The sequence below is a fragment of the Erpetoichthys calabaricus genome, chromosome 1 (assembly GCF_900747795.2).
Source record: "Erpetoichthys calabaricus chromosome 1, fErpCal1.3, whole genome shotgun sequence".
Taxonomy (NCBI): domain Eukaryota; kingdom Metazoa; phylum Chordata; class Cladistia; order Polypteriformes; family Polypteridae; genus Erpetoichthys; species Erpetoichthys calabaricus.
The window spans coordinates 149,621,029-149,638,378 of record NC_041394.2 but is presented as its reverse complement, the minus strand read 5'-3'; the positions used below and the strand labels follow the sequence as shown (position 1 = coordinate 149,638,378).

Below are 17,350 nucleotides of genomic sequence, written 5' to 3'. Positions count from 1 at the left end.
CATCTTACTTCTAGTTGAGAAATTTGATATCCTAAAATCAATGCCAATTTATTTATAAAGCACATTTAAAACAACATCAGTAATGCTGTAACTGAAGTGCTTTACATTAAAACATACAATGAACATAAATAAAATAAAAAGAAATAAATAGAAATAAAGTACAATAAAACAAAATGCAGCAAGCATTGAGTTAAAGAAAAAGAAAGAAGATGACTAAGAGTAGGGAAACCATAAGTATCAGTGAAGGTCACTGAAAGCTAGAGAACAGAAATGAGTCTTCAATGTAGTTTTAAACAGTTCAATTGAAGGGGACTCCTTAATGTAATGAAGTAAACAAGGCACAGCACCTGGAAAAGCCCTGTCCCCCTTAGTTTTACCCTTAATGCAAGCAAGCATAAGAGACAACTGACCGGTAGATCTAAGTTCGCTGGATGGCTGGTGTAAAACACACAATTCAGATAAATAGGCAGGAGCATACCCATGTAATGATTTAAATACTAGCAACAAAATTTTAAAGTCAATTCTGAAGCTAACAGATAGCCAGTGTAAAGGAGCTAATATTGGAGAAACAGAACCAAACCAAATCTCTTGCCCCAACCAGAAAATGAGCAGCAGCATTCTGAATGAACTACAACCTATGTATCAGGGATTTGCTGATTCCAGAATACAACGAATTGAAGTAATCAATCCGAGAAAAGTTAAAAGCATGAGTAGCTTTCTCAAGATCCCTAGGAGATACAAAAGGTTTGACCTTAGTTAAAAGACAAAGCTAGAAAAAGCAACTCTTGACTACAGATTTAATCTGTTTATCAAAACAGAGGTTACTGGTTTGCAAAAGTCAGCGAAAGAGCCAAGAAGTTCAACACCAATTTGAGCTTTGGCTGAAGGACCAGCTATCAGCACTTCCATTTTATTTTGATTAAGATCAAGAAAATTGTCAGTCATCCAGGATCTTAGTTCTAAAAGACAATTGTGCTGCCAATTAATTGCAGAGTTACACACAAGAATATAAACCTGTGTATCATCAGCAAAACAGTGAAAAGAAATATTACATTTTCTGAAAATAGCTCCTATAGGATGAAGATATATAGTAAATAAAATAGGACCCACAAGAGGTCCCTGAGGAACACCACATTTAACAGGAGCAGTAGACAAGAAAGAGGAATTGAAAGACACTGAAGACCCTAACCCTGAACCAGTAAAGGGCAGGCCCTTTAAGCCCAACAGCAAGATCTCAATCCATCCATTATCCAACCCGCTATATCCTCACTACAGGGTCATGGGGAGCCAATCCCAGGAAACACAGGGTGCAAGGCAGGAAACAAACCCCGGGCAGGGCGCCAGCCCACTGCAGGGCGCACACACACATACACACCAAGCACAATGTAGAATCGCCAATGCACCTAACCTGCATGTCTTTGGACTGTGGGAGGAAACCCACACAAACACGGGGAGAACATGCAAACTCCACGCAGGGAGGACCTGGGAAGCGAACCGAGATCTCCTAACTGAGAGTCAGCGCTACCCACTGCGCCACCGTGCCGCCCCAAAATCTCAATCAAAAATCAAAACAGTATTTTGGTAAAATTTACATATTTCTAGTTTGTTATACATCCTGTGACATAACAGGACTTTGAAATTAGTAAAGATGGGTTTCTTGGTCTTTGGAAAGATTGCTGTCCATATATACTAAAATGTACACTCCAAGGAGATCTGTAAAGATATCACTCATGAATGTCTAAAAAACTGTAGGAGAATTGGCCAAACCATAAGATATTAACTCGACAACAGGTCATTACAAATATTTAGTTTTTAACTAATTATCATTCCTAATAAGATTATATATATACTACTTAAATCTAATTTGGCAAAAACAGTGACACCTGGGATTTGATCAAGTAACAATGATACTAAGGGAAATGGATAACTATTTGTGATTGTAAATTTTATTTCCTGTAATTGATGCAAGTATTCAGAATGATACCCTTTTCTTCAACAAATAAGAAATCCCAAGCCAATGGAACTGCAGAACAGCCTAATAAAACCATTTTCAAAGTTTTCACTAATATAATATTCCATTCCATTAGGTGATTGGACACCTGGCAGTAAACTGAATGAACAATCACAAGATCGTCAAGGTTGTAAATGTTTAGACCATTGTTTATTAAACAAATCAAAAAATTACTATAGTGGATGGAAAGAAGTTCTTTAGTACTGCAAAATACCATGTACATTGGACAATCCTGAATACTACAAGTTTAACTTATAAGCTTCCAAGATTCTCTCAGTTAACCTAATTCAAACTTGGTTTATGTTTATAGCCAAGGGAGTCCCAGAATTATAATGTGCAGTTGGGCTTGTTTCATCTTAAGATCAAACATCTTTATTGGTCCAAGCTTTTGTAATGGTCTCTTAGTAAAAAAGACACTGTAAATGAATGTCAGAAAAATGTCAACGTGCATTATAATAACTGCTCAGTGATATGAATTATTATGTGTACAAGTCATCATTTAACTGGTTTGGCTTCAGTTCCCTGCTTGATCAAGTTTCTCTGAAATGATGCATACACAAAGGCCAGAGTTCCCATAAGTAAACGCATGCTCTACTGTCAAGTCTTCTTACATAAATCCTGATGTTTGCATTGGAAGATATGTACACACATTTCAGGCCTCTTTTTGTGCATATGCAAACCGTTATAAATGAGGACCCAGGTCAGGGTCTCAGCTTTTTGAGACTCTCCCAACATGGCTGCCTCATAGTGCTGATGTGATCTGCCTCATCCTTTGCCTGAACAGTTTTTTGGGTTCAGTGGCAACTTGATCTGCCACACTTTTCCCCAGTTCCATGAGCCCAAAGTACCTGCAGAGGTACCAGTCTATCAGCTGTCTAATGTAATGCCTAAACCCACCCCATCACTACCCAATGCAGCAAATGGCACTAAAGAGCTCAGATCTCAGGCATACACTCTCAAGCAACTCCTCTGAAGAGCCAAATAAGTCTGTTACTGAGCATCACTGCATCCTCTGCTTTGCTAAACTGGACGGTAGCTTTTCATTTCATTCTGCTCCTGACACCAATGTAGCACTGGCGGCGAGTGCCAGAATGGAACCTTTGCACTTTACATGAAAAACCGTTAAATCTCGACTTGTTCAAATCAGGTTCACTTACCTAATCATACTTTATGTTTGTCTGTGTGTTAAGGGGACGAAAGTATTATTTGCAAATTTTCACATGTAAATGTGAAGGTTTACTTGTATTTGTAAATGCATACAGCATTCTGATCTTTAACTATAAATCTGAATTGTACTATATTTACAAAATCTAACAACAAAAGATTCCTTTTTGTTATAACATGCTTAAAGTGATTACAAACCAACAAAGTAAAAGAAATCCAGGGGAAGAGACAGTAATGCAATGCAAATAATTGTGTTAATACTTAACTTTTTATAATATTTAATGCTTAAATATTGTAACACATTATAAAAATGGCAAATGTTACCTATAGGCATTGGTATCATATATGCGGCATGCACCACGGCCTCCACATTTTTTGCTGCCCCACTTCAAGCAGGTGGCATCTATAAGTGCTCCAAAATATATTGGTGCTGGAATTCCGGCTACAAAAGAAACCATGAAAGACGGTCAATTATAGTTGACTATAACACAGAAACACATTTTTGAATTTATTAAAAAGTACATTATGAGGGTAATTAATGTTTAAGATGAGGGTGGGATTGGATTTTAGTACTCTGAGGAGTTTCACAGAATTAATACCATTGTGATCAAGTAAATGTAGCCATCATTCATTGGCATTCAGTGATTCCACTTATTGTTAATTTCCACTCTTATAAAATAAGATAAATCTTCTCAAGCTTAGCAATCATTAAGAGTGTGTCTGTCTGCTCTGTTTAAACAAACTGTCGTTCCAGGACCCATTGTCACAGTACCTGTTGCAACTTTAGATTATTATTTTTAACTTTGGTCCATTTGCTCTCCTGCCTAACCAAGTGAATAGTGATATACACTGTTGTTCTGGATGCTAGTGACTCTTACTTGGATGGGAACGGTTAGTGTCTCTAGCAAACACTTTAAGAAACATTAAAATGAATTTCTACAGCGTAAAGAAAAAAAAAGTAGGTAGAAAGTGGCATGCATAATTAACTGTCATTATACTGTATAGGTCACAAAGTTAAAAGATGCATAACCGAAAAGAATCGGGAATTTTTCTATTAATGTCAGACATAGTGGTTTACTCTTCTGATTTACTAACTTCAGTTACTGAGTGTACTAAAGAAGTGCACTAAAGAATTCTTCATGCAACAGTTTATACAAAGGTGTGCATATTGAGATTTGGTGAAAAGTTTTGGCTTTAAATGGACAAAGCAAGAAAAGGCCAGGAGATATAAAAGCAAGTGACAGGTAGAAGAAAAGTAACAAAAATTACTATGCATGACAAAACCAGGAGGTTAAAACGATTATGGTATCAAAGTTAAAAGAACAGTAACAAGAGGTCAAAAAAAAAGAGTGAAGATTGTACATAATTAAAGAATCCAAAAATTTAAACATATTGATATGTACAGTAATCCCTCCTCCATCGCGGGGGTTGCGTTCCAGAGCCACCCGTGAAATAAGAAAATCCGCGAAGTAGAAACCATATGTTTATATGGTTATTTTTATATTGTCATGCTTGGGTCACAGATTTGCGCAGAAACACAGGAGGTTGTAGAGAGACAGGAATGTTATTCAAACACTGCAAACAAACATTTGTCTCTTTTTCAAAAGTTTAAACTGTGCTCCATGACAAGACAGAGATGACAGTTCTGTCTCACAATTAAAAGAATGCAAACATATCTTCCTCTTCAAAGGAGTGCGTGTCAGGAGCACAGAATGTCACATAGATAGAGAAAACAATCTCTAGCAAACAAATCAATAGGGCTGTTTGGCTTTTAAGTATGCGAAGCACCGCGGCACAAAGCTGTTGAAGGCGGCCACTCACACCCCCTCCGTCAGGAGCAGGGGGAGAAAGAGAGAGAGAGAGATAGAGAGAGACAGAGTTTGTTTTTCAGTCAAAAATCAATACGTGCCCTTCGAGCTTTTAAGTATGCGAAGCACCGTGCAGCATGTCGTTTCAGGAAGCAGCTGCACAAAAGATAGCAACGTGAAGATAATCTTTCAGCATTTTTAGACGAGCGTCCGTATCGTCTAGGTGTGCGAACAGCCCCCCTGCTCAATCCCCATACGTCAGGATCAGAGAAAGTCAGCGCAAGAGAGAGAGAAGAGTAAGCAAAGAGTAAGCAATCTAGCTTCTCAGCCATCTGCCAATAGCGTCCCTTGTATGAAATCAACTGGGCAAACCAACTGAGGAAGCATGTACCAGAAATTAAAAGACCCATTGTCCGCAGAAATCCGCGAACCAGCAAAAAATCCGCGATATATATTTAAATATGCTTACATATAAAATCCGCGATGGAGTGAAGCCGCGAAAGGCGAAGTGCAATATAGCAAGGGATCACTGTATGCTGCTGTTTTTTAGGCAGAGTAAGATCATGTGACTTTCATGTCATGTGACTAGCAACTGCTCCCTAAAAACAGTAAACAAATGTCCATGCCACTTTCAAAATTTTGACACAAGAAATAGTAACATTATAAAATAATTTGAAATACAAAAATTAAACAAACAAATTATTATTAAGAATCATAACAGAGCATTGTTAGTGAAGTGTTGATATAAAATTTTAATAATGCAAAGAACATGAATATCAGTGATAGGAACCGAAGGTCTGTCTTCTGTGCTGGAACCATGGTATAGCAGAAAATAAAGAACTTGTGGACCTCACTATCTAATGTCAAAAATATGATGAATTCTATATTCTTAGTCTCCATTAATCTAATAAAGGGAGGGGGTGACACAATTTTGAAAGGCGACATGAGCAAACAGGTTTTAAGCAAGACACATAAAAAGTTGGATTTATCTGTAAATGTTTGGGTAATGGTTTATAGGATATTTGTTCAGCCATCTTCAACCTAGTATAGTACTATGAAACATTGGCCCTGACTTACAGGATGGAACCATTAGGCAGATTTCCCAAGAACAGTGACATACTTTCTGCTCAATTAAACAATCTTGTGATCAGAGAATATTTTGACCACTTATCTTTATGGTTCTTTAAACTAGTTGTCATACTTTGTACTGTGAATACAGTAAACAGTAAATTCGAACTGTTTTGGCTTACAGGACACTCAGATGGGGCCTCTCTCATCCAAATGAATTTTAACCGTTGGACCAATCTGCTTGAATGGAATTAACAGTATATTGTAAATACTTCTAAAGATTCATGCGTTTAGTTTGAAAGTTGCATTCCAGGTGGTCCACTGATGTAAACTCAACTGAATACCCATCTTAAAACAAAATATCTCTAAAAAATGGTACTAGGGTGTTGTACCGTGTTAGCCATTATGAATGTAGAGAAAAGCCAAGCAAAATGACACCTTTTATTGGCTAACTAAAAAGATTACAATATGCAAGCTTTCGAGGCAACTCAGGCCCCTTCTTCGGGCAAGATGTCTTACCTGAAGAAGGCGCCTGAGTTGCCTCGAAAGCTTGCATATTGTAATCTTTTTAGTTAGCCAATAAAAGGTGTCATTTTGCTTGGCTTTTCTCTAAAAAATCAGAAATGAATTGAGGACCCCTGTCAAACAAAACACATTTTGGGTAGAGCAAAGGGAATAAAACAATGTTTGATATAAGTGAATTATGTGATAGGATGTGCCTTTATTTAACAACCTTTTTATTAATTTAAAGAAACTATGTCACAGATTCAGGAGTGTAACAGATGTATCATTTTAACTCCTAGATATACTGTACAAGGGTCCTGCCTTGTGCCCTGTGTTGGCTGGGATTGGCTCCAGCAGACCCCCGTGACCCTGTGTTCGGATTCAGCGGGTTGGAAAATGGATGGATGGATGGATATACAAGGGTAGATCACATCCTGTTTATCTAGTCAAAATACTTCCCTGTGTTAGAAATATTTTTTTTGGAAAGGCAATTTAAATCAGGCTGGATAGTACATTATGGCACTGTACTAAGGGCTCCCAGAATGTTCATATTAAAATATAAACTTGATCCAAATAAGTGTCATGACTCTTCTTTTAAAGAATTAAAAAAAGACATTTATAGAGATTCAACACATGTAATCATACATAAATGAAATACAAATGTCTAGAACAGCCACAATAAAAACATAAATATTTCCTTAAATGTTTCCTACTCTACGTTCAGTTTAACCAAGTTCATTTTCGAGGCAGGAAATACTTAATTAATTGAAAAATATTGAAACTCTAAAGCCAAAGCAACAACCTCCTCAAAGGAATGTAGTACTGCTGAGGTTAATGCCCTGATCTGTTTTTCTTTCTTGTTTCTTTTCTTTTTTGATTAAATTGATCATTTCTATTATCAAACTTTCTATCCTAGATTGTACACAATTTTGGTCCAAGATATTTATTGTGCCCAGATGAAACATTAGGCTTGTCCTGACAAAATGAAGAAGGACCAGGAGATAAAAAAGTAAGGGATAGGCAAAAGAACAGTTGCAAACATCATTTAGCTATGCCAAAAGCAATGAGTGTAAATAATTGTGGTAAACAAAATCAAAGCAAAAAGTCAAAACCAGCAGCATAAAAAAATAAAAGCTATAAGGAAAGGACAAACTTAATTTGTAATTAAGCAATTCAAAAACATCAAATAATGTGTACTGCCATCTTTTATAGGAGGAACAAAATGATATACAGTTAGGTCCATAAATATTTGGACAGAGACAACAGAGAAGTGGAAAATTCTTGAATGGCCAAGTCAGTTACCTGATCTTAACCCAATTGAGCATGCACTTCACTTGTTGAAGACTAAACTTCAGACAGAAAGGCCCACAAACAAACAGCAACTGAAAGCTGCTGCAGTAAAGGCCTGGCAGAGCATTAAAAAGGAGGAAACCCAGCATCTGGTGATGTCCATGAGTTCAAGACTTCAGGCTGTCTTTGCCAGCAAAGGGTTTTCAACCAAGTATTAGAAATGAACATTTTATTTCCAGTTATTTAATTTGTCCAATTACTTTTGAGCCCCTGAAATGAAGGGATTGTGTACAAAAATGCTTTAGTTGCCTCACATTTTTATGCAATCGTTTTGTTCACCCCACTGAATTAAAGCTGAAAGTCTGCACTTCAACTGCATCTGAATTGTTTCATTTAAAATTCATTGTGGTAATGTACAGAACCAAAATCAGAAAAAAGTTGTCTCTGTCCAAATATTTATGGACATTCATTTGACTTTCCCATCACAAGGTCAGCAACTGCTCCTAGAAACTCTAACCCCTGGCAGCATCCATGACTTTTTTTTAAAATGGTGATGGGAATAATTATTTAATTAAAAAATATAAACATAACACCAAAATATCAAAAAACAAAATATTCTTAAAAATCACAACAGAACTAGGTACTCAGTTATAGAAAAAACAAAGTTTCAACCAATACGTCTAAATACCCAAAATTTTTGCTTTCACTTTTAATGATAGCATTGACAATTAAGAACTTCATATTTACATTTATTGCTTTCACTTCAAACATTAGAAAGATCCATCCATCCATCCATTTTCCAACCCGCTGAATCCGAACATAGGGTCACGGGGGTCTGCTGGAGCCAATCCAACCAACACAGGGCACAAGGCAGGAACCAATCCCGGGCAGGGTGCCAGCCCACCGCAGACATTAGAAAGATTTAAAATGAAAAATTACACTGATACCATTTCTTTCTTTCCTTTTTCTTATAACGCCAGATGGCAGTATAGCACATTTCCTTAACCAATTAAGAAGAAAATACTTAGACTAAAATCACAGATGACATAAATTCAATCCCTGAAATCAGAAGACACAAATTCAGTCGCTGTCACCTTTCCCTAGGATTCCAGTATAGCAGTGCTACATGAAGGGGGACGTCTTAATGTGTTTTGTGCTGAGTCATGTCTTTCGTAGCGTTGTCCCGTTTATATAGTCTATGGTGTGTCTGTATAAATGTTGTCACCTGGAACCAAAGGGGGAAGGAGAATGCTGCAGGACTGTGACCCCCTCAAGGTAATTTTCCTGTCCCCACCCATCTAGTCCGTCCAGGTTATTCCTTACTTAAACTTGAGGAGAGAGAGAAGAAAGGGAGAGAAAGGAGGAAAAGGAGGAAAATCAGAACACAACACTGAAACGCATCACGTACCTTTCCACAGCTTGTTTCTCTCAATGCCAGACCTGTAACATTATCACCATTCTCACAAAACCCCGGGTTTCAGAAATATCAAGACACGCCAAGGACCAAATGGTGAGACCGTTTCTTTATTAATTTCGGGAAAGGAGCAAACGATGAAGTACTTCCATATTACCATTACTGCTGGACAGTTTCTAACAGGTTCAAGGTCATTTCCATTAATCATCCTCTGGAAAATTCCATGGACTTTATGTGTGTTAGGTGTTTCTTGTGCGTCATATCTGTTTTATGTTCAGTGTAGGGTCAAGGGAGGGTTTGCACTGTATATTTATTGCCACACTATTTATGATATTCTGCTGTTTACTTGAAATTAAAAAAAAAACGGTCTCACAATATTGTCCTCGGCATGTCCTGATATTTCTGTGTTTTGTGAGAATGGAGATATCGTTACATTTCCCAGCACTGAAACAGCAAGCTGTGGAAAGGCACATGACGACCCGGATCAGCGTTTCTCTGTCTCTTGTTGTGTTCTGGTTTTCTTCCTTTTCCCCTCTATCTCCTTTTCTTCTCTCCCTCCTTACGTTTAAGTAGGGAATAACCCGGATGGACTTGATTGGGGGCAGGAAAATTACCTTGAGGGGTTATGGTCCTGTAGCATTCTCCTTCTCCCTTTGGTTCCAGGGAACGACATTTACACAGACACACCAAATACTACATAAACAAGACAACGCTACGAAACACACAACTTGACAAAAAACACATTTAGACGTTCCCCTCCATGTAGCACCGCTACACTAGTACAGCTATATACAGTATATGTACAACACTGTGTTTAGAAGTGGTATATGCTTTTGATAATCCATAACTAGCAAGAAATCCAAAAACAGTTAATTGCATACAAGTTATTGTCCTCTATTACACTACTTCTAGCAAATGCATTATTTCCCACATGAGCTTCTAAGTTACTCAACAGAACTACAAGGTCTGTAGATATTTGCATCTATCTGCAATCTAAAGTTTCACTAAGACATTCCACTCAGGTACCCACAAAACCTCCAGCTGCCTAAACTTCAGTGTCTTCTGAATAGAAGTTCCAGAGCAATAAGTTTTGTACCAGAGTCAGTGTTTTGAGTCACTGAGTTGAGTCAGGGCAACGGGCCAACCTCTGTGAACTTTTAAAATGGCTGTTAAAACAGCAGAGAAGAGAAAGCCTATTTCTAGGTAGCACTTTCCAAACTCTAACACAAGCTCTGCACAGCTGCCTACTACTCAATTAGGACTACAAAAGCCATTCCCACAAAAATGGGATATTACAGCAGAATTTTATTTGCATGTGCCTTGCATCTTAGAGTCATTGCACCTGGATAATATCTCTTGCCTTGCAGGGGACAAACTCACAAGATTTTCCCTGCTTCTATGGACTGAAGGTGACCATCTTCTTGACCATCCCCACCATGTGAAGTCCTCACAGTCTTTGGTGTAACTATTCTGAAAGTGGAGTTTATTACTTATATAGTCATTTCTTTGGAAAAATTTTGATAAGGATAACCTGACCAGGTTTATAAAGCTCCAAAAATCACAGATCTTGGATCCCTGAGGCAATTTCCTCTACAATACCTAAATAAGATAAACAGAAATACAACACAACACAACATAACAGAAAATGCACAAAAAAGAAGGGAGTAGTTAAACTTGTCTCAGTTAAGGAGCACATAAGATAAGGAACAAATTATTATTCTGAACATATAAAGGATTGCACTGTTAATATCACCACACACCATCCACTGGTCTAAGACATCACTAGAAATTAGGCAGAACATTTAAAATAATTAGAAATTAACTTGATTAAATATACATGTCATGTCATGTTAATGCACAATTCCGTCACAATTTTTTGGTCACAATTTTTTAAACAGTCCATACAATATATTTTACCATCTGCATACAAAGGCATTGATGAGGATGCCATGAAGCAGGGAAATAAATTCTATATTGGCCCTAGTGTGTGCTTGGTGTGTGGGTGTGTTTGTGTGTGTCCTGCAGTGGGTTGGCACCCTGCCTGGGATTGGTTCCTGCCTTGTGCCCTGTGTTGGCTGAGATTGGGTCCAGCAGACCCCCGTGACCCTGTGTTCGGATTCAGCGGGTTGGAAAATGGATGGATGGATAAACAGGTATAGGCTAGGCATATTTAGGACACACTAAGGTGTGGCTCTGGACAAATTTAAAACTTATTTACGGATCTATAAATATCTGACCCCTGTCTACTAATGTTTATGCTATTGTGAAAACTCAAAGCTTTTGATGCCACAGTTATGTGAACTATATAGCAGAAATACCTGTGTAACTGCTATTTTTTCTCCCTTCTAGTGTGTTTGGAGTGAAGATGCACATACTCTTCCTCATCAGTTCAGGGTTCACTGTGTCTTTCTTTTAGCATAGCTTCCTAAAAGGAGTTAGGGTATGGCTTGGCTCATGAAATATTGCAATTTCTCTATTACATTTACTGATTGTCACTTTAAGTAAAATCTATTTTACTACTTTAACAAATGTATTTTGTCTTGTGTCTCAATATTTGAACACCAAATTGGAAGGAATGTACCATTCTGATTATGTGACTAAGCACTCCAATGGGTGTGTTCTTGAGATTTTAAATTTAAAATGTACTGTGGTTTGCACAACTGATAGTGAGGAAAGATTGTATTCAGCTACTACAACTACAGCTGTTAAATATTATGCTGTTTAGCTTGCGTTAGTAGTTTTACCTGACTATACTTTAAATTAGGTGATCATATAAAACTGACACAGCAGTTGTCTTAAACTTATACATAAGGCGTAATCTGACTTCTGACATAGGCTGTCTGTTAACTTAAGAGCAAGACCAAATTTAACATAAATTACTTTCCTTTCTTAAGCAGAAGCTATCCAAAGAAGTGTAACTATCTGCCATGCTCAAAACATTTGAGTTTGTTCTCTTGTTTTTTTTCTCTAGGAATTGCTGCATTGGAGCAGACACGGAAACTTGTCTAAGAGAGTAATACCTTTATTATTAAAAATGTTCCAGAAACAATGACACTGCACTATGCTGAATTGAACTGGGTACAAGACAATTTCAAAATTATGGTGATTCTGTCTTACACTATGTTAAAAATGGAATTGGCCTTTCCCCAAAGATGGTAATCTATTAAACATCATTTAAATATGGACTTTTTCCCACTTTGTGTAATTGGCAAACTTTTATTTTGTCCAATAGGATGACAGTGTTCTTCCCTGTCTTTTGGCTGCTCCCGTTAGGGGCTGCCACAGCAGTTCTGTCACACCCTCCACCTGTATGTCCTCTCTCACCACATCCATAAACATCCTCTTAGGCCTTCTTCTTTTCCTCTTGCTTGGCAACTCTATCCTCAACATCCTTCTCCCAATATACCCAGCATCTCTCTTTTGCACATGTCCAGGCCAACGCAATCTCTCCTCTCTGACTTTGTCTTCAAACAATCCAACCTGAGCTGACCCTTTAATGAACTTATTTCTAAACCTGTCCATCCTAGTCACCCCCAATGCAAATCTTAAAATCTTTAACTCTGCCACCTCCAGCTCTGTCTCCTGTCTTTTTGTTAGTGCCACTGTCTCCAATGCATATAATATAGCTGGTCTCAGTACCATCTTGTAGGCTTTCCCTTTCACTCTTGCTGGTACCCATCTGTCACAAATTAGTCCTGACACTACTCGCCACCTACTCCACCCTGCCTGTACTTTCTTCTTCAAATCTTTTCCACACTCCCTATTACTCTGTACTGTTGATCCCAAGAATTTAAACTCATCCACCTTCACCAACTCTACTCCCTGCATCCTCACCATTACTCTGACAGTCCCTCTCATTCATTAACATGTATTCTGTCTTGGTCGTACTGACCTTCATTGCTTCCTTGAGCATATCTCAACCGCTCCAGGATCTCCTCAACCTGCTCTCTACTATTGCTACAGATCACAATGTCATCAGCAAACATCATAGTCCATGGGGACTCCTGTCTAATCTCGTCTGTCAACCTCTCCATTACCTTTGCTCATAAGAATGGACTCAAAGCCGATCCCCGATGTAATCCCACCTCCATCTTGAATGCATCTGTCACTTCTACTGCAGACCTTACAACTGTCACACTTCCCCCAGTTTCCCCCAGCACCCTGTTGGCTAACAGTACTGTACAGTACAGTAGCTTACAAAAATTTTTTAAAATTTAGTGACAGGGAAGGAACATTTTTTACTGAAGTCAAGTTTGCTTTGATTTTACAAATCACATTGAAAGACCAAACAGAAGATAAGACCGATTAAGTAAGGTCTCTGTTAAATTATCATTTTACAAAAGAGACTTTAAAATAGCTTAGTGCAATTAGCCTGCAGCTTTGCTAACACTTTTTGTGGAAACATTTGCAGCACCAACCCCTACACCAGTAATATTGGAAATAATATTAGAGAACTCACCTAGTGTTCTTGTAATTAATGTGTGAAAACCCAAAGCCAGAGATTTCAATTCCGGTTTGATACATCTGAAAAGTGAATATTAGATACATGTATATTCAAAAAAGTGTAATATTAGCCAATATTTAAATTCTTAATTTATCATAATTAGTCCTTTACAAATTACTGCTTAATTATAATTCAAAATGTATTATGTTTTAGTGTATATTATTGTATTTCTTAAAAGGTGAAATAGGACTAGTGTTACTACCTAATAAGCAGTATGTATCCTGGTGTGCCACCTAAAGATATGACGAAAGAACTGATGACTGATAAAGCTAGGAAATAAGGAAATATTTTATCACAGTCCTCTCTCTTCTGACACTCTCCGAGTACTGCTGAAATATTTCCACCTGAAAAGCCATCTAATTCCAAGCATTGGCAGTTATCAAACACCTGGAAAGAAGGGAAACTTGAGTTATTAGAGTGACATTTTAAATTATGCTAATGTAACCAACATTATTACAACACAAAACAACAAATTTCATCATAAAAATGGCACAGCACATCTTTAACTCAAAATTATGCCAAGAAGGCCAAACATTCAACATAATTAGTTAATTAAACAAAATGGCAGTGTAGCACTTTCTCTAAGTTACTTTTATCCAAAAGCCCTTAGAATGCTTTTTAATAATAGCTGCTGCTCTGATAATTCTGTAACTTGCAGCAGCACTCACAGGTTGTGATTTTATAAATAATAATTAAACTTATTTTTTTCAATCTTTTCATGCTTTTTTCTTTAAAAGTGTGCAAAGACAGTGTCTGGCAGCTCTGCATTCACATCCCTTTCTCTAGACTCAGTGAGTGTTCACTCTTAAGGTACTTTAAATCTAAGTCTCAAGGTTACTATAAAGCTAACTCATTGAATCACTTCCAAGGTCAAGGATGACCATGCTTTGTCTATAGAGATATCAAGCAAAAGATTCCACTCATGGGCTCTGGTATTATGATTGGCTCAGAACAACCAGTTTATTTAAAACAAAAAGTGACCAGGAGATGGAAGCAAAGTGAAAAAACACGGAGATATTGTAAATGGGGCTCAGGCATGAATGAGAGACACAGAAATAAAAAAAAAATCACGGTCAAAGTAGCAAACAAAAAATCCTAACACTAAATCTTTATGGAAGCACCTTTTAGTTTCCCATAAGTTACCAAGGAAAAATAAGAAAGGTACCCCCTAACTTTCAGTTAATATATAACAGTTACACCTCAATGACTGCTCTTTTAAAGCTTCATCCCAGTTACTAACATCTCAGTCTAGGACAGAGACTGTTTTCTGATAGGAACAGCAAGAACTCTGATCAGGAAGTCTCTTAACATTTTTTCTCATCTACTGGGCAGGACACTCGGCACACCATAGCACACTAGGGAAGCAATTACTATCTTTCTGAATCACCATTTTCTTTCTTCCTGATACATGTCTGTGTCTGTGTATGCTTTTTTCTTTATCCTAGATGCGAAACTGTTTTGTCTGCAAAACCATTATCACACTCTAAAGCAACTTGTTCTGATCTGTACATATACCTAATATACAATGAAAAAATAGCTTTCTAATGTGTAAATGCAAAATTAACACATCTTTTCCTGCATGTTAGAAGTGATTTTAAAACAAAAAATAAATACAGGCGAATGTTCCAGATTAGAGAAATTGTTGTATATAAACTAAATTGCATCATCTGCTGCTAGTCCTAACTTTAATAAGCAAATAAACCTATTACAATTCCCATTTACAAATGGGATCCATTTATCCCAGTTCATGCCTTGCACCTAATGATCACAGGATAACCCCCTACTCCCCATGACCATTTAATAGATAAAATGGAAAACGATGGATAGTTATTGTCCCAATTACTTAGGAAGATATATATTAAACCAAGATCTTTTATCTTTTATTTTTCTGTAGTCCTAATACTACTGCAGTTAATACAGTAGACACAAGGACGTCCTCCACAAAATAGATACACATACAGTAGTTTCATAGTTTACCTTCCATGTCAGATTTAAAAGTTCCACTCTAAACCGTAAAAATATGCTGTCAAAATTTAACACCAAACAGGAAGCATTTTGAGAGTTTTGAATTAAGCACATTTTTTGAATCAAGTTATGTAGTCTTCAGAAAACATTCTGAAGATATTTATTTTTTGTTTAGATGTTCTTTTTGACAGCAAATTCACTCTGAAGTTGCAAATCCTAACTATTCTAACTATGAATCAGTACTATCATCATACAAAATAACACGAAAATACAGTAGTTTGCTCTAAAAATGTAACTTAATTTCTTAAATGAGAATAGATTTAAAAATATATACTGTATTCATTATCAAAGGTAATGCTGAGTGCATTAATGTGGCTGTGACTTTGCTAACCTGGGACCTGTGAATTACATTATGAAAGAGTTACAACTGGCATACTACGTTTTGAGAATAAGGGTACTTTGAAAGAAGCATAGGTGAAAGAAAAGAGAAAAAATTAATAGGCCTGACAAATCTAATAGCTGATGGATCATTATAACTGAAAATGTTAAATACATGCTATGTTAAATGCAAAGTTGTGTGTAATTTTATGTCGTCTAAAATCATGTGCCTTGTGAAGTGTTTTACCATGGTGTTTCCTATGAGTAGTTTGATAAGTCCTATCTATTTTATACAAAAAAAATAAAGGCTGTATCTGTAAGCCTATAGTTACGTGAACTGATGGAATGCTTGGACTTTTATTTACATATATACACATGCATCTTCAACATGCAAGGAAAAATTGTGTATTAACCTGCTGTACATGTACAGAAATTGTCTACTTATTCAAAATCCAAAACAAATACAAAATGCTCTTACAGTGCTTTTTCCAGAACCTCTTGATGTTTTGCACCCAGCAAGACATGGTGAAATATAAGTTATTCCATTACTTCCACAAACTGGATCCCAGTGTTTCACAGAACAGAAGCAGTCAGAATTGCAACCTGCTGACAATGTTTTTTCAAAATAGGAGATATGCTTGATGCTGCAATGACATACAAAAATATGTGAATTTGGTACCTAGGTAGACACTTGTATCTTGCAATCTGAACCTTTATGAGGTCAGGGTGGTATAAATAAACTGTGATGCATTACGCCATATAAATCTTTCTTCACAACAATGCTTCTTACATTCTCCCTACATTACTTCCCATGGAGAGATAACCAAGCCATGAAAGCGCACAGCAGAGCAAAGCCTGGATATCCTCTAAAAGCCAAAGCAGGACAGGAGTCATGACAAGGAGATATGGAGTACAAATATATATTTCATTTTATGCCATAATCCAAAAATAGGCAGGTGGTGAAAGTACATGTCTGGCAACAGAGCCAGGCAAGGGTATCTAGGAAGATGAATCAAGAAGAGTATCTTAAAGATGGATAAAAAAGTTAAAAACACAAAATCATTATACACCAAGTGAATTCAACTAAAGGTTTATGAAAAAAGTCTCAATGCACAATACCTCAGTTAAGTGCTAAAGCCCAGTTCCCTTTTTTATTTTGCTTCCATCATGTCACTGCAATTCCATTAGTGTTGTTCAGTAACAGATACAGATAGAAGGGGTTAGGGCATTTCACGTAAAACGAA

The 17,350-nt window shown here is 37.0% G+C and overlaps 1 protein-coding gene across 3 annotated transcripts in view; it reads right to left on the bottom strand.

Annotated features, from left to right (window-relative positions):
• Positions 1 to 17,350, bottom strand: part of LOC114655881 (solute carrier organic anion transporter family member 1C1-like) — a 107,539-nt gene that overhangs the window by 9,762 nt on the left and 80,427 nt on the right. For all 3 annotated transcript variants that reach the window (XM_028807170.2, XM_051919635.1, XM_051919629.1), the window contains 4 exons: positions 16,585 to 16,750; positions 13,966 to 14,150; positions 13,719 to 13,783; positions 3,500 to 3,617 (listed from right to left, as the gene is read on the bottom strand). In XM_028807170.2, coding sequence (XP_028663003.1) covers positions 3,500 to 3,617; positions 13,719 to 13,783; positions 13,966 to 14,150; positions 16,585 to 16,750 — 534 coding nt within the window. The remainder of the gene's footprint in view (positions 1 to 3,499; positions 3,618 to 13,718; positions 13,784 to 13,965; positions 14,151 to 16,584; positions 16,751 to 17,350) is intronic.